The 23,705-nt window shown below is 36.8% G+C and overlaps 1 protein-coding gene across 2 annotated transcripts in view; it reads right to left on the reverse strand.

Annotated features, from left to right (window-relative positions):
- Positions 1 to 23,705, reverse strand: part of LOC145691548 (uncharacterized) — a 169,791-nt gene that overhangs the window by 62,951 nt on the left and 83,135 nt on the right. For both annotated transcript variants that reach the window (XM_081766956.1, XM_081766955.1), the window contains exon 4: positions 18,789 to 18,905. In XM_081766956.1, coding sequence (XP_081623082.1) covers positions 18,789 to 18,905 — 117 coding nt within the window. The remainder of the gene's footprint in view (positions 1 to 18,788; positions 18,906 to 23,705) is intronic.

The following is a 23,705-nucleotide window of genomic DNA, read 5'->3' on the forward strand; positions in this document are numbered from 1 at the left end:
AGAGTTTAGCATTCTTTTCTCCACCGATGTTATAAGAGACATGAGCCTTCAACAGAATCCGAATCCTTAGTGATGTGTTGAAATTTCAAGACTCTTCCACCGGGTATCGAACTCTAGATCTGTGATTCAAAGGTGCGCGAGCTAGCCACTAGACAGACAAACGGGAAAGGCTGTTTTATTTTTAGAATGTTACTTACGTATGTTTATTCATGGGGGAAAGTTGGTACACGGGGTTAAATCCATCGTTTCTGTTGATTGAATTTTGAAGTAAATTTGATTTTTGATTACTTCCAGAAAATTATTTAAATATCTATAGTTGCGAGAAAGTAGAAGTGACTACCTGCCACGAATTTCAAATCCCAGTTATTACAAGGAATTCTGTATTTTGTATCCATGCAAACGTCTCATATAAACTTTGTGATGCAAAGGAAAGCTAAATTTCAACCATGATATGTATCAAATTGTTGATCGTGCTGTCCAAATACATACTCCCGTTATCCTATTTTCTACTATTGAGGCAGTGTTATTACAAAGATTTGGAACTTACTAATATTAAATTATTTTCCAATAATCATTATCTAACTAGTTACTTACTATCATAAGTAATGAAGAAATTGACGTTCTCTACCTGATCTTTGCTTTCGCATTATACATCATACAGCATGAAATCGCAAGAAGCAAATATTTCAAATTGTTTTGGAAGCAAATATTCTTCCTTTGTGACGTTTATACAAAATCTTCTATCCGCTCTGCAGAAACAAAGGAAAGAACTGGGATGAGGGTAGCCCGTACACCCATTGGAAATGGACTTAAGAAGGGAGAGAGAAATACATGCCTGTCAGCAGGACATTGTTTGCAAAGATCAAATTGGAACATACAACGCTCAATGTATAATCCGTTACAATGTTACTTAAGAAAAGTTCATTGGTTTGTTGTACGACATTAAGCGTGAAATTGAAACAACAATCTAATTTCTATTGCTTTTCTGTATACACATGGAACATTTTAAGTTGCTACGTACCATATTTAGTTAGATATTAATGAAGTAAAATTTAAATGTTATCTTATGGAAACTGAAGAAACAATAGTAAAAGGTATAAAATCCCCTTTGCTCGAACTTGCAATACTGCTACGATTCGACTGTTGTGTTGGCAGTAGATAAATGACGAAGGTAGTGTGTTCCGTGAACGTATACGACTCAGTGCATGGCTGTTGCGGCTCAAATTACGGCGCATGTAGCGAGTAGACATTGTTAAAGTGATTGTTTTGTGAAATAACGCCCTAACACAATGTTCACGCGTGCAGAGCAGCGTGTGTTTATTAAATTCCATTTGGTACAAGAGCGAAATGCTAGGACGATTCACAGAGGATTAGTCGAGTCCTGTGGTGAAGCTGTTCTACCATATCGGAAAGTGGCGAGATGGGTTGCAGCATTTCAGGTGGGACGACAGTCAACAGACAAAATGCACGGTGGAGAAAATCTGAGAACGGCTACGGACGAAATTCATCTTGCAAGACTACGGACAGTGATTGACGGTGATCGGCGTTAGACTTGTAGTGAATTGGCCCAGGAGCTGAACATTTCTTGTGAATCAGTGTTCCACATGCTAACAAGATTTAGGCATGCGGAAAATTGCAGCCAGATGGACAACCCATGCTCTGACCCGAGTTTCAAAGGTGCCATAGGTGTGAATGTGCGCGCCTACATCTTCAACGTCACAACGAGGAAGGTGGAAGGTGATGACTTCTTGCAACCCATTATTTCAAGTAACGAAACGTGGGGAAGATACTACGTGGTTGAATTGAAACTTCAGTCGCGTGAATTGCGCAACCGAGAATCTCCATGACCGAAAAAGCCAATCATGTAGGTGATATAATAATGTCATACGACCACGAAGGCATTATACTGTCACATCAAGTTCCACTAGGCTTTACCGTCAATGCTACATACTATGCTTCATACCTCAGAGACCATTTGCGACAAGAATTGCAGCGCAAACGTTCGCACCTCCTGGAATCTGGATCAATTCTCCTACAGGACAATGGCGGATGCCATACAGTCTATCTAGTACAGACTCTGTTACGACAATGGTGTTGGGAGATATTGGATCACCCGCCATACTCCCCGGATATCAGACTCTGCGATTTTTATCTTTTCCCAAACATGAAATAACCTCACAGGGGCAAGCGTTTCAGAGACATTCTCAGTATTGTTCGTGCCTTAAGGCGCACTATCAACACCCTCTCACAACGTGGGACTTTGACAGGTATTCAAAGGTTACCAGACATCTGGCGAAGGGTTCAAAAGGCTGGCGGAGGCTACACCGAAGGACTGCAAGCTTCTTAAGGGTATTGATTCAATACATTGCATTTCACAACTATGTTGCCACTTCGAGTTAAATTCCCTGGTTTATTGTGGTAGTCAAGTATTTCATTTTTTCTCCACGGTAATAATGTGTATCAGTGGTAAATGTGTGGCTTTTTCCTTTAACTTATACAGGGACGAAAATAGAATTAACAATGTTTAGTTTTCTTAGGGTACTTCTTCCTTCTCCCACATTTTCTTTCCACCATGATACGGTTTGCCAGAATAGTCTATCTCCTTTGGTCTTAAAGGCAAAGTCATGAATCTTTAGACTAAAATATTTAATTTAATTTTATTTGTAATTCTACCTAATGAGTTCCTGCTCACTTCCAATAGGATCGACTTCACTATTTTGACTACAACTCAGTCTAGCTCGGGGTCGCTTTTCTCTCTGGCTCGGTTTTACTTTCGCTTGTCTCCATTTTCTCATAGGGTGCTTGACTGCTTTACAAAGCGCCATCCACTTCATATGTGATGTTGACCTACTGTGGGTAGCATCTTTCATATTATAATTCCTTAAACAATGCTTCTGAATGACATATTTTTCATAAAAATGACGAATTTCTTAACGGCTTGCACAGTATCTGCATGTTTACAAAAAATGAAATGGTAAAATGTTGCGTTCTTGAAGAAAGTTTACACTTGTTTACGGTGTAATACATGAGGTCTATCTATAATAATTCCGACATATCTACGTCGTTTGAATCTAAATTTAAGTTGTAAGAATACTTCTCATATAACCTCGCTGCTTAACGGGACTCCAAAATCAAATCAAATGAAATCAAATCTTTTATGCACGAGGAAACCAATACTTCTATGGAATTCCCCTTCCGATTGCAATTTAAATGTTATTTCTTCTTCTGTTGTGCCAAGTTCAGTCTTATGTAAGATTCTGGTAAGGATTTGATCTTTTCTAATTGCTACTGAGAACATGAATTTGTGGGAATACACAGCACAAGCCAAATAAATAATAAAATTATTATGTGTATTTATATAAAATGATTTGCTAAAATCAATGGAGGGTGAAACTAATTACTAGTTAGTAAAACACCAATGACAATGGAAAAAGTAATTAAAAAGCGTACTGTACACAACATTTTGCGTAGGTCACGCTCACGTTGAAAGAATGGCGTCATGGAATAAACAATAAAATCTCTCCGGACCGAGAATTTCACACTTAGCGCCTTTGCATGCTAAAAGATAATCTGGTAGGATTATTATTTGAACTTGAAATTTCCTTAGATAAGTTATTTCATACAGCTAAGTACAACATAAATCAGTTACTCACGCAATTAGACGAATACCAATCAATAACATAGCAACTAATTTGGGCCTACTCCTCCTAGTAGAGATGTTGGATCTTGTAATTACGAGTATTTTTCATAAGCCTAAAGAATACTATATACAATATACAAATATAAAAAATAAATAAAATGTGAATACGACCGCACCGTCTATTAATAAATTCTTAATTTCAATTTATTCTCTTGCCCATAAAGCTATTAGTACTGCGGATTAGCTAACCTATTGTGCACTTTTGATAAAATCACCAAATTTGGCACAGAGGTAGGCAGATATAATATGAACAAATTTGGATGTGGAGCCATCGGCCAACTCACCCTTAGCGGCCGTGGTAGCCATTTTCCAAAATGGCCGCCAGTGGATACCCGAAAGACAACAGAAATTAGATAAAGTTCGTTGCTGAATGTTTTAGTGAATGTTTATTGAATGTTTTGAATATTGGCAATTTACATAAACAAACAAATGCACGTGTTAAAATGACATAACATAACATCACAGTGTTTTAATCTTTTTCAATTTTAATTCCAATAAATCTTTATCTCCGTCACCAAAATAAAATCTTAAAATCCCTATACCTCTACATGTCCCTCCTTCAAAACGAGGGAACTCCGTTCTCGGCTAGATTTCTGCATAGAAATTGAGTTAACATTTAATACAAAAATACGTTTATACAAAAATCAATACTTTAAAATCGTACATAATTTCCATCACCTATATTTATATATATCGTTATACTTTGTTTTATATAAAATATTTCACATTTAATTTTAAAAAATATACATTCTCTATATCTTGTAGGTTTTATTTCATTTTTCAAACAGTTTATGGCATTAATCTCAATGATATAATGTAGTCTTATGCCATGTAGTGTTTTTATATTGCACTACGTACTACTCAGTGCACTCGCAAAATTATATACATGTACTTTTTATATGTCTTCACAATAATTTTCCATTCAGTACGGTATCAAAGTTCACTGCATACTTTCTAAATGTAAAAATTTTGTTGTAAATCTTAGTGTCTTGATCACCAATTTATTTCATGAATAGTTCACTCACTGAAACACAATTCACCTTTCTAAAATGAATTTCATGCTTCAATAGTAATGTCATTATTACGATATTGCGTTTTATAGCGTGTTTGAAAAATATGAAAAATAAAACACCACTAATTATTCACTTCACTAGCTATTACAAATTTCACTCTTGAGGATAGCAACTATGATTTCAACGCATGCCGTAGAATGCTGATTTTGAAGTTTTTGGTGCCCTTGATACATGAACTTGAAGATCTTTTACGTGGCTTCCTTTCGAAGTGCGATATTGCCCGTGAATTTCGCGCTTGTGGTTATTTTATCGAAAATTTAGTGATTTTCAAAGAATAACAATATCACTTGGTGTAAAGTAAACCTTAGGATGGTTCGGTTCTTGGGTTAAAAGTTCGTGCTTATTTACGGTATCGGCATCTTCGAAATTCGTGTTACTGTGTGCAACACTCTGGATTTCGGAAGTGCTCGTAATTATATGTGCACTCCTTATGTTTGTGTTTTCTCCTGCCAGTTCCATCATTCCACCATTGTGATCTAAAGTGTTTATTCTCAAGTGTTATTCAGATTTGTGTATGTGAATTACTGAGTATATGCCAGTACTTGCATAGTGTGTATCTTTAGTGTTTTCTATACAAGCAACATTTCCTCTCCTTTTATCTATTTTCTGTAATCTACATATAACATATCCAGTAATTATTAGAACCAACCCTACTAAAATTCCTAATGCTATAAAAACTACTATTAATACCACTGTCTTCTTTTCCATAGTTCTGCAAAATATAAAATAACTAGGCGTGAGATTCTATTTTCATGTATTTTTGTCTATTTTATCTATTCTGAGCTAATACGTTTCTATATTTGTGCCAATGGTTACCATTAGTAAAATCTTACGTTTCGTTTACCATAGGCCTACTTTTCGTTCTTTTATTGTTTCATTACTTCTTTTAAGCACGATGAATGCATATTTCCTTGCAATGAACTATTTTTTTACTCTTATGTAATATATCTTAGTGCTAAAGGTCACTATTATTAGATATTAGTTCTCTCCTTCTCCTCTCTTATTTTACTTTTTTTTTAAAGTCGTAGTAGCGAGACTCATTTCCGCTCATATTTATGTACTGAAATACGCCTTTTAACTACTTATACGCATATATTTAGGTACTAATACGTGTATTAATCTTTTTTCTATCTTTCTACAACATTGCCACCCTTTATTCAGTTAGAATTTATACATATTGCATCGAAATTCGCATGAAAATGCTGTATTCATTATATGTAGGTGTGGCTTGTAGCAAGTTTCCATGTTGGTTGCGATAAGTCCCGCCACCTTGATGATGGTAGGGATATTCAGCGCTCGCGCTGTGAGTGATGGCGGTAATGTTGCCAAGCAATTCTATATTATGCATGGGAGCAATCAACGTCTGTCTAGTTTTCCATACGAATATAAACTTAAAAATCTAAAATGTTATATAATGAATACAATGCTCCTATTAACAAATATCAATATGCTAATATATTGCTATATCGATTATTAATTATTTATAATTCTCACTTCTTTTTTCAAAAAAACTTGGAATTAAGAAATAAATTTGAGCCAAAATTCATTGTTTACATACCAATTCTGAATATTTTAGACAAGATGCAATACATATGAATCCTATTCTGCCTATTTTACAGTTCATTTAACATTCCTTTAAATATTAATTTTACTATTTTTCTTCTCGGTATGTATCTATTTTTTCAAATTTCCACATATTTTTTTCGGATTATTTATTTTCACTAGTAACCTTACTTTTTACATTTTATACTTATATAATCTATTCTTATTCTCTATTTTATCTATTATCTAGCTCTATTACTATTTTCATTAGGCTCTAATTTTCATTCTCGCTGTTTAAGTAGCTTTCCGCTAGTTGTCTCACTGTTGTTTTGATCTTACTAACCCTAGTTATTACTATATCTACTTGATTTATTTAGCCTATGATAGTGTCAGCTTTTACTATTACTATCCTTAATGCTTCTTTTGCATAACTGAAGTACAGGGTGTTCTCGTTCTACTTTGCGCGTGTTTCCTTCCGTTCATTTAACCTTTCCGTTACACTAATGGATACTCTGACTCTAGGATGTCTAGGATTATCCTATTATCTAGGCTAATTGACTCATGTTTACCACGTTTGTTCGGTAAGTATTTACACTGATTTTTCAATTGTTTACTATTCTAATTCAGTCGTTCTTTTCCAGGTAAGCGTTTCATCATTAATTTTTTTACCAAAATAATTTTCTTCTCCATACCTATAAATGTTCAATATTTTTTTAAAACCCAAGGTACATACAACATTATTTTACGTCATGCGTGTACTATATTATTGCTTGTTGATAATAATAATAATAATAATAATAATAATAATTATTATTATTATTATTATTATTATTATTGATTTTGTATTTTATATTGACGAATCGACTTGTAGAGTCTACAGTACAATATTACAAGCAACGTAGTCGTTGTTATTAGTGCTATTATGATTCCACCTACCACATACACAATGTAATCTGTTTTTAAACTTAATTCTGGCATTGTTGTATCTACTTTTAATTTTAATAATTTCTCTATTAATCCATTTAATTCTTGCGTATGAAAAAAAATATTTGTTTTTCCGTCCAATTCCCCATCAATTTAATATGTTTATTACGGACTTGTACTCTCTGATTAGTCCGAATTACAAATTCACCTATAATTATGTTATCAAATTTTTCGTAATTTGCAAAATATGATTTATTCCTCGTCTGTTCCAATTTTATGGAAGTAACTTCCTGATGCACAACTACCTTCGTCATATACGCATCCTGCTGAACAGATGAGTACATAACACCTGCATGTGTATATCGAAATATTACTTTCCCCAAACATTTTTCTGAATTTTTTTGACATTCTTCTAAAGTATTATTTAATACAATATTATTCAAAGATTTTGCCTCATCGTCTAATGTAATACTTTCGCAAAAATATAAAAAAAAACACTTTTAAACTCGCACTTCGTTTTATCCAAAGAGTGATATTTACCTTCGGTCAAATATACCGTGTAACGTGCCCGTTACAAGAAACAGGGAAAAAAAGGGGAATTATAAAAATAAAAATGTAAATCTAAGATGAATAATGGTCAAATAATATTAATGTATTTATTAATATGTGTTAAAGAAGGAGACAAGCTTTATTAAAAAAATCATTTAAAAAAATAGGAGAAAAAGACATAAATGAAATAAGAGTTGTGAGAAGATTTCCTTTCTATTCACAATCAAGAGCTTCAAGGTCTTGGCTTATGCGCTGGTAGGCGTCTGCACATGGCCATAGCCTTGCCACCGCAAGCAGCTTGCCTCGGCTAGCTGACTTGGGTTGGAATATCCGAACGTGCAGCATCTGGATTGTTTGGTTGTTCGAATGGATTACGAATCGAAATGGACGTTTCGGCTTTGCTTCGCTTCTTCTTGTCCTGAAGTCTTCGTTGTAGAAGAGTCTGATATCAAAGTGAAATAAGAATAACCCTAATACGTGAGGATTATGATAATCGTAATATTTCATTTAGTGCAATATTACGTGTTTTTGTTTGTTCTTCTAAAACTAGTGAAATTAGTGATGCTTAAATGGTGAAGGTATTGAAAGGGAGGCTTGGCTTAGTTCTCTCTGTTTTTGTTAACAAGCAAAATACAGAAAAGTGCTTTGGTAATACTCAGAATCACATAATTATAATTGTTTCCGAATTATTTCCCAGTTTTGTGAGTGTGGGAAATTGTGTATTAACGTCCCAATTTTCTCAATTAAGTTACCGATTAAATTGGGATCGTTAAAACTATACCCTGAGCATAACCTCACTATACAGTGGATTATTCTTGTTTGAAAAGTGATGAGTCCAAGGCAGTTGAGGGCAGAAAAAACTACGAAAATCAGAGGTAATAAGGTGGATGTTCAAAGGTGAGTGATTTTTCAATTTTTCTAGTACATTGTTTGTCTACGTCAATTCTGTGTTTTCAGTGAGTTGTCTTGTTGACTTTCATTTGGCTAGATTTCCGCGAATTATACAGAGATTTAACGGAGTAAGCTCGGTAAATCCAGGAGAGCAAAGGTGGAGGGATTATACCCGAAACTTTTGAAATGTACTTGTTACCCTATGTTCTTTTCAGGTTTAAAAATTATGATTGTGATTAATGGAGTACCAATCGAAAATCTTATTAATTCTGACTTGAATAATTATAAACTGAACGTAAAAATTATTTCTTTTTTTCTAAAAAGTAAAAATCGTTTGACGTGTTCATATTGTTTGAGAGTAATGTTTGACCGGTTTATGTTTGATAATGTTTTGAAATTACAACGCATTGGATTGAATGTAGTAAAGTCGATTTCGGTTGCTTTCCGTCGTGACATTTCATTTGCAAACTAATTTGCTTTAAATTAGTCAAGATAGTACTTTGTGTTTTTTTTAAACAAGTATCAACGGAAAATCTACTTTTGATTTGAAAGAAGAGGAAATCTTCATTCAGTATTGATTAAAGGTGTGAATTAATTTCTTATTCAAAGGAAAGTATAGATATTAGCGTAAACAAGAGAGGTCCTAGACTGGCCTGGAGCTTAGATATTAGCGTTAAGTAATAGAGGTCCTTGTCTGGCCTAGAGTATAGATATTTGCGTCAAACTTGAGTATTAAAGGATGTTTTTAAGTTTTTAATTTCATTAGCCAGTAAGTTTTCATGTTTAGAAAGTTTTCTACCGAAGATGACAATTGTTGATTATGATCCAAACTATTTGTTGACAAACCAATAGATGACAAACCTAATAACCAAGAGAATATAAATCTTTTACTTCTATAATTATGAATACACTTAGTCTTGCCGTTTTCGTAAAAAAAATGGCATGGAAATAAATTTACAATATTTCTCCTAAATTCTCGTTATTCCGTAGCATATTCGTTTAAATTATCGTACGCATTGGTACATTTATCATGCACCGGCATTGCTTCTTGAAATTTTAAATGCAATTTTATAGTTGTATACACCATGTTTGATGAATGCACCGCATAACCGTCCTGCACTAATGCCAACCCAATCTCTGGTAAAGAGACCTGATGATGATCGTCTTCTCCTACGCACACCGTCATCACTATCACTCCCAAAATTATATTCGTCAACATGGTGTTTACTGTAAATAATTAAAACCTTAAATTATTTATTCTCTCTACATACTGAATTACTTTATTTATTTTGATAAATTTTAAATCTTTTATTTAGCTATTATTAATACTGTTTACTTATTTATTAGTTGTTTATTTAATCCTATTTTTATTTAATTTATTTATGTTGTATATGCGCCTTAGATAATTTACTACACAGATCAATGAATTACGACTCTCTAATTTTTAAAATCTATATTCCTATTTCCTCTAATTTCTGTAAACAAAACATATTTTACCAGTTCGGGATTTTCTGATGGAAACCGACATTTCCTTCGGCTTCGGACGGACTGTGGTTGTTACCCTGCTGTCCAGTTTGCAGTTCACTGATAAACCTATTTTGTCTACAGATGACCTATTGAAATAATTCAAACTTTTAAACAATTTAATTTATTTATTTTTTTCGTTTCAACCGCAACAATTATAAACGGTCGTGGTAATCGAACATGTGGAACCATGAGGCTCACACTAAATTTTCCTTTTTCATTTACCTAGTTATCACTGTCTGAACTTGAGTCATCCTCATCATTGTCACTTTCTCCATCCTTCGGTCCAACGAAAGGTTATTCGACGAATGTCCACAGTGTCAATTTTCTCTTGACCCTTGTTGGGTTTCATATTTCACTTTATACGAATTGTTATTCATTCGTTCTAAAATAATACCTCGGATGTTAAATCTTGCCCCAAAACATGCTGGGATTCCTGTTCGTGGCATTTCTTTTATCCACACTTTCTGCCCCATGTCAAACTTAGGTTGGGGAAATTTCTTCTTTATTTGTTTTTTTCTGCGACTTAAAACTTTTTTGTAGATTTTGGTACGCTACTTTTCTTGCTTGCTTCACGGCTTGAATTCGCGCATCATTCTCAACGTCCTCACAGGGAATGTCCAGTTCTTGTTCTAGGAATTTTCTGGGTTCACGTCCTGTTAGTAAATAGTATGGCAAATGCTTCGCACAGTCGTGAACTTGCGTATTCATTGTAAACACAATACATGGAAGAATCTCGCCCCAATTTGTGAATTCTCTATCAATATAATGTTTCATTACCTGCTGAATTGACCCTATTGCTCGTTCAGCGGTACCTATATTATAGTGAGCACCGGTATTTGCGAAATTTCAATTTTAATTCTAATAAATCTTTATCTCCGTCACCAAAATAAAATCTTAAAATCCTTATACCTCTACAATATATATATATATATATATATATATATATATATATATATATGCGCAATATCTACAACAGTGACACTTAACCCTTTCATACCGATTGCATAACTACAGATACTTTCACAATTTTGGAAAAATTATAAAAAAGTTTCTCGGAGTGTCACTTGAGATATGATATTACCGGAGTGTAAATTTTTGTGATTTTATCAGAAAGTGCACAGTATGCTGAAATATCCAGCTAAACTGCCGGACTATTTTAAACAATCACTAATTTGAGCTAGCTTTGAAATTTCGGAAAATGCTGCTTTTTTATTCATTTACATATTTACTCATTCTTCCTTCTCTGTTTCCAGAACAATGTCGAAGGTCTTCAAACTCGTGAAGCCTCCATGCGAAGTAGCAGAAACAGTACAGTCTACCTCCGGCCGAACAGCAAGAACAGGGACACTCTGATCATTATGCTTCATATGTCAAGAAGTGACGCAAGAGTCGCTAACATGGCCATCCAGGAAAACACAAGACAAGGAGAGTAGCTAGAGCCTTCTCGCAGGATATCTGAAAAGGTTCAATGACCTTGAGCTTCTCCCCAAATCTGTTTTTTTAGCCGACTAGATGAATGAAGTGGCGTTGAATCAGCATTGATTGCAAACAATACACGATACCATAAAATATGCATGCTAAGGTATAACAAAACCAAGTTAGAGCAGAAAAGAGGCAGCTGAAAATAGGCAAAGATGACGCAGTACAAAAAGCTGCTGACCACAAGCGAAAATGCAGTCTGTCACTACAATCAAATACTGCGCCTAAACAATGAGAAGTGAAATGTTTCTTTTGCGGAGAAACTGCTGGTTATTCCCCTGTTCATGAAGCTGCGACATTCCAACTGGACTCGCGTGTCAGGTCGTGTGCAATGATTCTGGGCGATATGGACCTACAGACGAATCTCAACGCTGGGGACATGTTTGCAAAGGATTCGAAGTACCACCACAATTGTCTCGTGAATTTGTGCAACCGCGTTCGGAAGATTAATGAAACGTCTCGTCAAAGTTCAAATGATGAACAAGCAATAAAAGGGCTCACCTTTGCACAACTGGTTGTGTATATTGAAGAAGTTTTAGCGGAAGGCGAGACGGCTCCGGTTTTCAAAATTGCAGACCTGGCCCAGTTATATGTTTCGCGTATGGAACAAATGTTGGGAATCAAGTATGAAGACAGATTGCACACGACCCGTCCTAAACAGGGAGTGCTCGCTTACTTTTCAAACATGTGTGTAAAGCATAAGGGGTGCGATGTCCTGCTTGCATTTAATGAAGACCTCGGCGATGCCTTCGCAAAGGCTTGTGAACTAGATACAGATATTGATGCTGTCCATCTGGCGTGCGCTGCGCAAATTGTGCGACGTAACATCTTCGGAGATGACAATCTGTTCAACAAATTTCCTCCAGTATGTCAACAGGATTCCGTACCATCAGTGTTGCTTGCCATGGTCACTATGACATTGGAAGGATCAGGTATCAAAGAATTTAGAGAAAGCACTACACAAGCGGCACTGTCTATCAGCCAACTCCTCAAATTCAATTGTGTGAAGCACTGAAGAGCCGACATAGACAGTACGTCTCGACCAGCTCGCACGCCAGCAAGCAGGAGATGCCACTTCCCATTTATATCGGACTCATGCTACTTGCACACACTCGTAAAAGGGAGCTAGTCGAGAAGCTGTCACACATGGGAATTTCTATTTCCTACGTCCGAGTCCTGTCCCTCTCCGCACAGTTGGGGAACAGGGCCTGCCGCCTCTACCATCAGAAGCAAGTAGTCTGCCCTCCCAAGATGACAGGAAAAGTGTTCAGCACAGCCGCAGTAGACAACATCGACAATATTCCAATTTCCACGACATCAAAACTGTCATTTCATGGGACTGCTATTTTGTTGGAGGAACATCCTGCCTTCCATGGAGCCGGTGTTGACCGCTGCATCAGTATCCTTGGATGTTCGAACGAAAGAGACCTCAAATCAGTTGACCGTTTACCACAATACTATACAGGAGTTCCATCCGTCAACAGCAGCATCAAGAACACGCAGGTACCGGTTACCAACATCACATCCCTGAGAGGCAGCAGCGGCCTGAAACAACATATTGAACGAGAGTATCTTGGGCTACAACACACCCAATTAGCCGTAAAGGAAAGTTTCCCATTAGAAAACACTTCATGGGCTGCATACCACGCAAGTCTACAGTCCAGTAACACAAGCCGATATATCTACACCACATCACTATTCCCACTCTTCCTGGAGAGTGCCAATACCGTCGCTATGATCATGCACTCCATGGATGTCGCCAGGAACGCAGTGGAACATCTTAACCATTTCGAGATTCCAGTGCTCAAATTCGACCACCCGCTTATACACTAGCAAAGCAAATTCAATGGAAGTGGCGACAGGTGTACGGTGAAGAGAAGTTCGTCATCCTCTTCAGAGGTCTTCATAGCGAGATAGCAGCGCTGAAAACCATTCGTGACTTGTTGCGAGCGAGCGGATGGGTGCAAGCACTGGTTGAGGCAGAGATCACCAGAGGCAGAGGCGGAGTTTCACTACTGGGCAACAATACTGGAATTGGAACTGACGGCCTTAGTGTACGTGCGCTCTCTGCGCTAAGCTCGATTTGCTATGTACGAGCCCTCAAAGAATTAGCAGTGTGGTTTCATGCCTTGGATCACACCAACTACGCGCGCTGGATTCCTGTGCATCTGCGAGAAATTGTGGAACTGCCAACTAAACACCCTGAAATCGCCTATGAATTTTTCGGACAGAATTTCACAGTCCACAAAACTACTAGGTCGTTCTCCGCCATCCCCATCAATCAGGCCCACGAATAGAACATTCTAGCCATAAAAGGAGACAGAGATGCAGTAGGTCTGACTGACAATCCCAGCGCAATGTGACGGTGGATGGTGGCAGGAACAAAGGTTGCCAGGGTCATTGAAGAGTTAAAGGACTCTAAGCAAGAACGATCAAGAGACACAGCATCATGACCAGACATCGAGTGTACAAAGTGCTTTCCAAAAAGATGTACAGTCAATGATCAAAGTGATGGAAGACTTTGGGAATCCATTTGAAGACGATAGTCAAGATCTGTTGGTACTTGGTACCAACGAGATCATGCCATGTCGAGCTGTAGACGACCTCCGTCGTATACATAAAGTGGGACAGGTGCAGTTTGACAAATTTTTTAGAGAACGACTGGTGGAGAGAACGAAACCCATAGATGATCCTATCAAAAAAACAATATCGAAATATTTTGTCAGGCTAAAACAAAACCACAAGGAAAGGGCAAGCAGCGAATGAAATCCATCAGAAACAACATGAACCTCTTCTCTCGTTTGTATATTGGATGACAAAACCGGAATGGAAATCTAGATAAATTCTTCAAACATGAAAACCAAGCTTTCCCTCCTGCACTATCGGACGGCGGTGGTATCTGGTTTGGTGTAAAGAGTAATCTTCTCAGTTTTCTAGAAGACTTGAGTCAGCCTAGGTCTGAGGTACCTCCAACAAGCTGCATTGTCCTAGATGGAGCAATCATCATCCAGTTGCTGAAGCCTGCTACGGCAAAAACGTTCAAAGAATATACCCAGCAAGTTTTTTATTGTGCCTCACTTACTCTCAAAATTTCATCAAACCACGCGACTGGACCTGGTATGGGACCGCTTCATAAGAAACTCGTTGAAAAATGCAGCAAGAGCCAAGCGGAGAAAAGGGGTGAGAGAACGACTGGTGGGTAATTCAACTATACCCGGAAACTGGGCCAGCTTCCTCAGAGTCGACGAAAACAAGACAGAGCTGTTCATCTTTCTCTCTGACATCCTCTGCGACTCATTCCAGCTTGAAGATAAGGAGCTGGTCATCACTAAAGAAGATGATGTCTTGAGAAAGCCAGCGCTTTTGGATACTTCGGCCCTGGCGCCTTTCAACGACGAGGAGGCCGATACCCGTATTATGTTGCATGTCGCCCGCGCTGCTCACAATGGTCACAAGAAGATCCTCATCTGCACAGTATACACTGATATTGTTGTCCTGGCGGTGGCTCTGGCACGCAGCTTCAATGAGGGAACTGAAGTGTAGGTATCCTTCGGATCGGGGAAGACGTTCCGCTGTTTGGCAGCCAATGAAATTGCTCGGGGTCTGGGTCCTGAAAAATCTTAGTCCTACCGATATTTCATGCTTTGACGGGCTGCGACACGGTCTCCTGCTTCGCCGGACGTGGGAAGAGGACAGAATTGGCAGTGCGGACAGTGCTACATGAGTTCACGCAGACGCTCACTCTTTTCTCCACGGCACCAGATCGTATTAATAAAGACGCCATGCATATAATTGAGAGGTTCATCATACTGCTTTATGACAGAACAAGCACAGAAACGGACATTGGCAAGGCACGTCGCAAACTGTTTGCAAAGAAAAACAACATCCAGCTGATCCCACCGACAAGAGCAGTCCTATAGCGGCAAGTTCGAAGAGCAGTATATCAGGGCGGACATTTCTGGGGTCAGGCCATGGTTCCTGCATCAACACTGCCATCACCAACCGACTGGGGTTGGATCAAGACTAGCGGCGTGTATGAACCTCTATGGACAACGCTACCCTAAACATCCAATATTTGCTGGGAGCTCGTGTCTTGCAAATGCAAAGACTACATAAGAAAGTGAAACTACAAGAAGGCCAGTCTGGAATGCACACCACTGTGTGCTTGCGACGGGGAATGTTCTGAAATGTAAAATTATGAACTAAATATATATAGCTTACAAATTATCTGGCTTACTTTTCTTCAAAGCATCTATTAAAACCTTCAGCAACAAACTTTATTAAACTTCGGTTGTCCTTCGGGTGTCCAATGGCGGCCTCTTTGGAAAAAGTCCGCCAAGGGTTGTTGGCCGATGGTTCCGCATCCAAATTTGTTCATTTTACATCTGTATAGCTCTGTGCGAAGTTTGGTGCTTTTATGAAAATGTACAATATATTGAAATATCCTAGCTAAACTGTCGCACTATATATAATATGTATAATCTGTGATGCAAATTTCTATTCAGAAGCTAAAATAGAAGAATTGTTTATAATAGATATTGCTAATAGATAATGGAAGTTTTTATAATTCAGACTATAATGGATTTTACTTCACAATGTATTCATTTTCTGTAAGTTGAATATTTCTCTACGTTGGTCACTTTTAAACGGAACAGATGTGTGACTAACATAGAAAGATTTCACTTTACTGTAACTCATATAGTTACGAATCAACTTTTTTGTACTCGTCAAAACATATCTCAACTAATGTTTAGTCTAAGTATTATTTGAAAAGAGGTCAAAGAACTAATGTACTAGTAAACACTTGGTAAAATAACGCGTTTGGTATAGAAAAAAGTCTTGAACAGTATATTATACTTTTACAACCTTTTATCCTCTAGTCTTGTGTAATGATCCAACAAACATTGTTTTTCGCATGCTTAGTATACTAACGATTACTATAATAAAAACCCAAATATCATCTTATTCCAACTAATTTGCACAGTCTACCTAACCTACCCTTTATCTACTTGAATGTTCCTAATTTTTGGTTCATAATCTGTTCCTCCGCGCCCGTCTTTGATCATCAACTGCCTCTATATGTCATGTGGTATCAAAGTTTAATCAGTACACTTTACGAACCACTTATTCCAAGTACTCCACAATACATGAGTATGGGGTTATTAGTTTCCCAAAGCAGTTTTCAAAAAATCTTGACGCTGTTCATAATTTGACTCTCGAGTGGAATTATAAGTTAAATTCTAAATTTAGGCGTTCTCAGTGTTCATTGACAGCATAGTTATAAGTCGTTTGCAGTTACAGAGTGCTCTCAACAGCTCGATTTTTGATCATGACGTCATTAATTTCGTCTCGTAGTTGAACTCAAGGGAACTGGTTTCGAAGTAACTGTAGTCACGTTTGTTCTGTTGTAGATTAAGTACAATACTGAATTACATACACAAGAAGACCGGTGAAAAATGCCACCACTGAGTCGAATTATATAAAATACTAAGGGAACATACCCTGTGCAAATGCTTGATTCTATGTCCTTCCACCAGGAATTGTGACGTAAAACACCACATTACTGTTTTCTTTTTCCTAGGAAATGCCATGTTAGCCCAATATTTGCATTGCATCAAGTGATCCATAATTATTTACTTCTTTTATCATTCATCTTCTTTAGCTTAAATATCATATTAATAGGTCATGAAATTTAAAATTAGTTTTGCATTCAACTGGGAGTACTTCCGACAAGTAATTTGTATAAATTACGATATATTATGGTTATCTAGTAATTTTGGTTTCTAGGCTCATATACAAATGTTGGACAAAAATCCTAAAACGTTTGCAAAAGTGTGAAAATCATACCTCGTATGGCGTGGAGCCTCCTTTTGAGTTCAAAACAGCTTGGATCCGACGTGGAATGGACGTATACAGATCCTGAATCGTGGTGTGTGGAATGTTGTACCATTGTTCCTCCAAAACATGCTGAAGTTCCATAAGGGATCATGGTGGAGGGTAATGAGACCGAACACGCCTTTCTAAGTCATACCACAATGGCTCAATTAAATTCAGATCTGGTGATTGTGGGAACCACGGGAGGTGTGATAGTTCCTGGTCATGCTCCTCAAACCATTATTTCACTATTTTTGCAACGTGACAGTGTGTCAAATCATCTTGGTAGATACCATCATCATCAGGGAACAATATTTGGGCCACGGATAGAATCTGGTAGCTCAAAATGGCACCATACGCCTTAGCATTCATTATTCCGTGCAAGGCTATGATGGGACCTGCAGAAAACCACGATATCATTGCCCATACTGTAACAGAACCACCCCCATGCTTTACAGTTGGGAGCAGACAGTCTGTATCATAGGCCTACGACGGTGATCTCTATACGTAAACATATCTGGTTGTTGGAAACAAGGTTAAGATCGATTTATCGGACCACACTACGTGTTTCCACTGCTCATGAGTCCACGCCTTTTGGTCCTTGTACCACTGGATACGCCTCTTCGCATTTACTAATGTGACCAAGGGTTTGGCGATGGCAACCCTACAATGAATTTTCATCTTATGGAGTTCCCATCGCCCTGCTTTCGATGAAACCGGGTTCTGTAGGCCAAAGATGAGTTCAGATGTAATTTTCATTGTAGTGGTCTTCATTTTAGCTGCTACAATTCGTTTTAATGCCCTCCGGTCCTTATCTGAGAGGATTGTATTTCCACCACTGCTGTGCTTTGCAGACGTCGTTTGCCTATGAATTGTGTATGCCCTCGTGACTTTGGACACAGTGCCTTTCGATACACCTACAACGTTTCAACTATTGCAACTGAAACTCCAACCAGACGGGCACCGACGATCATGCCTCTTTTCAAGTTTTCAAGTCTGTCAAGTCGCCCATTTTGCCGCACGACTTTTACACCACGACACTCAAAGGTGAACTGGTTACTGCTGACCGAAGAGGAAGGTCCACATAACACACTTCAAACAAACAAAAACGACCCACAACCGCAACACGTGTTGAACAATGGAGTGCCAAACTTATGTGTCCTGTATGAACTGTTTTTTTTTAGATATTTTTGTCCAACCTCTGTATGATTAGTAGTACAAACACTTACCGTAAATCCTTCTTCTTTTTCTAGTGCAATTGTATATACCATAAACATAACTGTTGGTAGGTATCCCATGTGGACTGATGTTGCGACAAATGTATAAGACATTTCAAGTGTTTCTGCCTGTGAGATACATAATTATAATAAGTATTAAATAAGACAAAATAAATGGAACGTAAATTACTTAGTACCTACTTTTGTCATTGTTCTAAGGTTAAACAAGACATTTTGGATGTGTAGGGTTAAAATTATTGAACTCCGGCATTTTATACTGTTATGCTTAATATTTTTTTAGCTTTGCGGAAAAATATTTCTAAATTACCAATAATCAAAGAACAACCTTACCGAAAGAAAAGCGTAAAATTACCATGTAGAGAAAAATCTAATTGGTTTACAACCAATGAAGCTCAACTCGACATATATCCTTCTGCAACTCTCATTCTAGTATTGCTGATACTTAAGCTTTCTATTTAGAGGAGCAAGTTTATCATTTAATCCAGAAATTATTGTTGGATTTGATTTCACAATAACATTTGAATTCGAACTACCAGCAGACGGCCTTCGGTAAATCGTGGACCTTACAAAATCATTGGATAAGAAGAAGAAACATTTAGCCGCAGTACATGGAGCTTTCTTACATGCACTAATTGTAGGAAGTTTGTTATCAAGTATTTTGTTTAAGCAATAAACGTTATGGAGCATAGCAAAAAAATATCTTTAAGTGCCAGCAGAAATGTTTCAACGAATGCATGCATTATCCAGTGTAAGTGAAAAACGTGAATTTATTCTTGATCGTGAAGCGCAATATGTATTGAATACGTCGTATTCAAATGGTGAAGAAACATTGAATCAGTACAATAGAGTATTACAGAAATATCTTTATGTCATACCTAAACACGAAGTACCAATAACGCATACAATTACGTCAATGTAACCTGATGATAACGTTCCGAATGTTTATGACAACATGTAGGAAGAAATCTTGGAAACCTACCACAAATGTATTGTAAGGAAGCCTGATTACTATTTCATTGCTTAAAAAACAAGGTGACGCAATTACCAGATGTATTACCAGATGTGTAAATTTAACACCAGATGTATTTCTCCCGATGAAACATCAAATCCCCAAGGCTGGGAATTATTTTGCAACTACCTTGCATCTTTAAAAAAGTTTCAAGAATTTATTGGTATTCCCCGAAGATTGAACTATATGGTAAATCCTAATAGTGCAACACCTTCTGATGTATCTGCACCAGAACTCTTTTCCTCCGAGGTAGTAGATGATGATAATATGGTAGAAGTCTGTCCAAAAAGAGAAGTCATCATTGCACAATGGTCAACCTACAAACCACGAACAAATAGTTGAGATCCATTTATTATAATCCAGAACGGCATGTATCATTTCCTACTGCAGAGAAATTGTGACAAGCCACAGGAAAAGCTATATATATAGCAAAATTAAAACTCGGGTTAAACAGACAACTTAGTTATACATCATATCGCCCTGTGAGTCATCCTTTTCGTACAGACCTCTATCTTCTCAAGAATATTTATGATCAATGAGCATGTGATTTAAATTAGTAGAATCACTTAAAAATTATAACGACAACTACCGGTATGTACTTACAATGATTAACATGTTTAGTCGGTACAGAGGGGCTCTAAGACTAAAATCAAAAATGTCCAGGATACAGTGAAAGAAGTTGAAAAGATTTTCGAAGACAGAAGACCTGATTATTGGTAATTTAGAAACAAAGCGGTACAAAACTTTCTCAGCAATCCAACGTACGATATGTTACAACAAACGATCTAGATATTAAAGCAAGTAAGCCAAAAAGATTTAATCAGACGCTAATTCACTTATGTGGAAATACTTTATTAAATATAAAACGAACAATTGCATCAAATTATTACCTACACTTGTAAAGTATATAATGAAAGTGGACATTTCAGTATTAAAAAGGGGCCTGAAACCATTTCTCAAGACAATTTACTGGAGGTATAGCATAACATATACGACAAAATATTGCAACGTTCAAAGCAAAATATGAATTTACATGTTGTCGATACTGTGTGTATTAGTAGAACAATATGTATTTTCGGGATGGCCAACTTCCAGAACTGGACATCAGAAATACTTAAAATAAACGCCAATGTTGAGCACAGAGAATTCGACTATTGTACCGACTAGAGGATTTGAATTAACTTGAATTAACTTGTAGCGTAGTCTCTAACGCTCTAGTCTTCGGTGCGAGCGGTCCCGGGTTCGATTACCGGTGGGGGCACTCGCTCGAAAAACTGAACAACGATTTTCAAACCAGCCACCCAGAATGAGGTTTTCCTGGATTTTCCTCATTCACACCGGGTTAATGCCGGGGTGGAACCTAACTTATAGGTTCCAGGCACCTTCGTTCCTTCACCCAGCCTTTCTTCGTTTCCTTTCCGCGGATTGTGTGCTCGCCGAGGGACGTCATCCCTCAAAACGTGAAGGGCTAAATGGCTTTAGATGTCGAAAGCCCAGAAATATAAATCCTAAATCCCTTAAATCATCAACTCGTCGGTAGTGTTTCCTACCCAGAATTACAATCAGTACATATCCTATCCAAGTTTCCCATCACACAATATTGCGTATAAGAACAAATGTCGAGGAAAGAGGTATCTTTTTGAGTGTAAAGGATATCGTACTTCATTAAGTTCGTGGAATCCAGCAAGTGCATTAAAGAAGAATGAGAAAGGAACCTTATCAACATTTTACGTCGCACTTCCCAATAATAGCTCCATGGAATATTTTCCAGAAATACCTTGACTTCCTTGACTTCATATATTAAGGAACTACAGCTCTTTGCAGAATTTTGGCAGAAATTTAAGGCATTCATTATACGCATTCTCACTATACGCAAAAATTGAAATAAATTACAAATCATCAAGTAGTGGTCAGAAACCATGGAAGATTGTAACCATCCCTGTATGCTACTATGGCAATATACTGGATCTTATTAATGTAATTAATACCCACCATAAAAACCAATGGAATTGTAGCTCACGATGCATCTAATAATATATGATTAATAAGAGATTCATATAAAATGATCCATACTTCTACACAATTCTCGGAAAGTGTTAATTTAATGATTGGATTTAAACTGTAATTTTAAAATACGCTAAAAAGTGCAATAGCGATAATATACACTTGATATACAATTACGTTTACCAACATACATGCACGTCTCTTGTTACATTATTGAATCGGTCATTCTTCGAAACACAATGATACCTCTGTTATGAATTGTCAACATGAATTCTGTGAATCATCCATTTCGATGTCATGCAATTCAAAACATTAATCATGCACATTATGTTCTAATGAACAGAAAAATGAATTTTGAGCAAATACAAATCGATATGTGATAGCACATGTCATGGTATGCTATTCACCATAGGGACTGTGTATACAAAACTACACTTCCCTCGACGTCGTTGTTATGAGTGATCGGCATTTGCAAAACAATCAAAAACAGGCATTATTCGGTAAAAGAAACGTTTACATGTAAACTTCCTATCAAGCAGGAAATTTAACTGGTAGTTGTCTTAATGGCTTATTTCATTCGGTGCTACCAATACTGAAGCAAGAAGCTAAAACTGTTGGAAACGAATTATTAAAATCTATCACTAATGATGGTATGCTGCAAAATCAAGTACTGGAAGGAATGTTTCAACATATGCAAGACCAAAAATTAAAATTTCAAGACATACATAGAAATATATTAAAAACCATTGCGGGAGGCAGATATCGTAAACGAATATGGGACAGCAACTCTCAGTTTGAGATCGACCTTCCAACGATCACCACCACTAATCCTATTAAGAAAACTAAATTATCACATAAGAAGACACAATTTACATCATTGTCAGATATTTTTGCTTAATTCAAAGACGGCTTTCCTGCATCATCAGTCATCTGAATGTGAAAAAAACAAAAAAAAATTGGATATTTTTTTTCAATGTTTACCGGTGCAAACCAATGTTCTGGACAATTGTACTATTGGCTACAAACGAATTAGTTCAATATATAAAAATTCACCAATAGAGTTTGTAGTAAGTTGTAGCAGTGATGAATATATTGATTTACCACAATCATTATTGTACATCCAAGGAAAAATTGTAATATCAGATGGCTCCTCCATCACTGAAACGGGTAAACCAATTTCACTCTTCAATCATTTCTTAAATACCATGTTCAGTGAAGTATATATCAACTTGAACAATAAAATGAAGTCATTCCCTTCACTTAATAATCAACATCATTCGTACCAGGAAAAAGTGCTTAATTATAGTGATGGATAAAATTACACATTTACAAACAACAATGTGGTTACAAGATACTGCTAGTCATATGAACGCAAACATTTATGAGAACAAAGGATTTCAACAACGTTATGAATTAAAAAACAATGTATGTAATTCGATATTGTTGTACATCATTGTAACATTTCATCAAAGATATTTTTAATTCTTTTAGTAGAACTACATCTGATACTTATTCATTCAAAACAAAACTTTTGTCTCATGGCCAGTGAAAGTGGTGTCAGTGCAAAACTCAACATCTTAGAGTCATCAATGCAACTGAAAAAGTCCACATTAGCCCTGGTGTCAACTTGCATTATAGTACAATTTTGAAACTTACAACACCAAAATATCATCTAGCCAAAGTTCAAATTATTTTTTTTTAAATTCCGAAAGATGTAAAATCTAAAGCTACTGATAACCTGTTTATGGGAACATTACCACATGGTATTATTGTAGAATTTACATCGAATAAAGCGTCTAGTGAAAGCAATTAATTTAATTTCCAACATCTAAATATTAACTTATTTTTATTGTACGTGGTTGGAATAGCTGTAATTTCAAAGCCATTGCAACCCA

Source organism: Thermobia domestica, chromosome 8 (assembly GCF_964235325.1).
Source record: "Thermobia domestica chromosome 8, izTheDome1.hap1.1, whole genome shotgun sequence".
In the NCBI taxonomy this organism is placed as follows: domain Eukaryota; kingdom Metazoa; phylum Arthropoda; class Insecta; order Zygentoma; family Lepismatidae; genus Thermobia; species Thermobia domestica.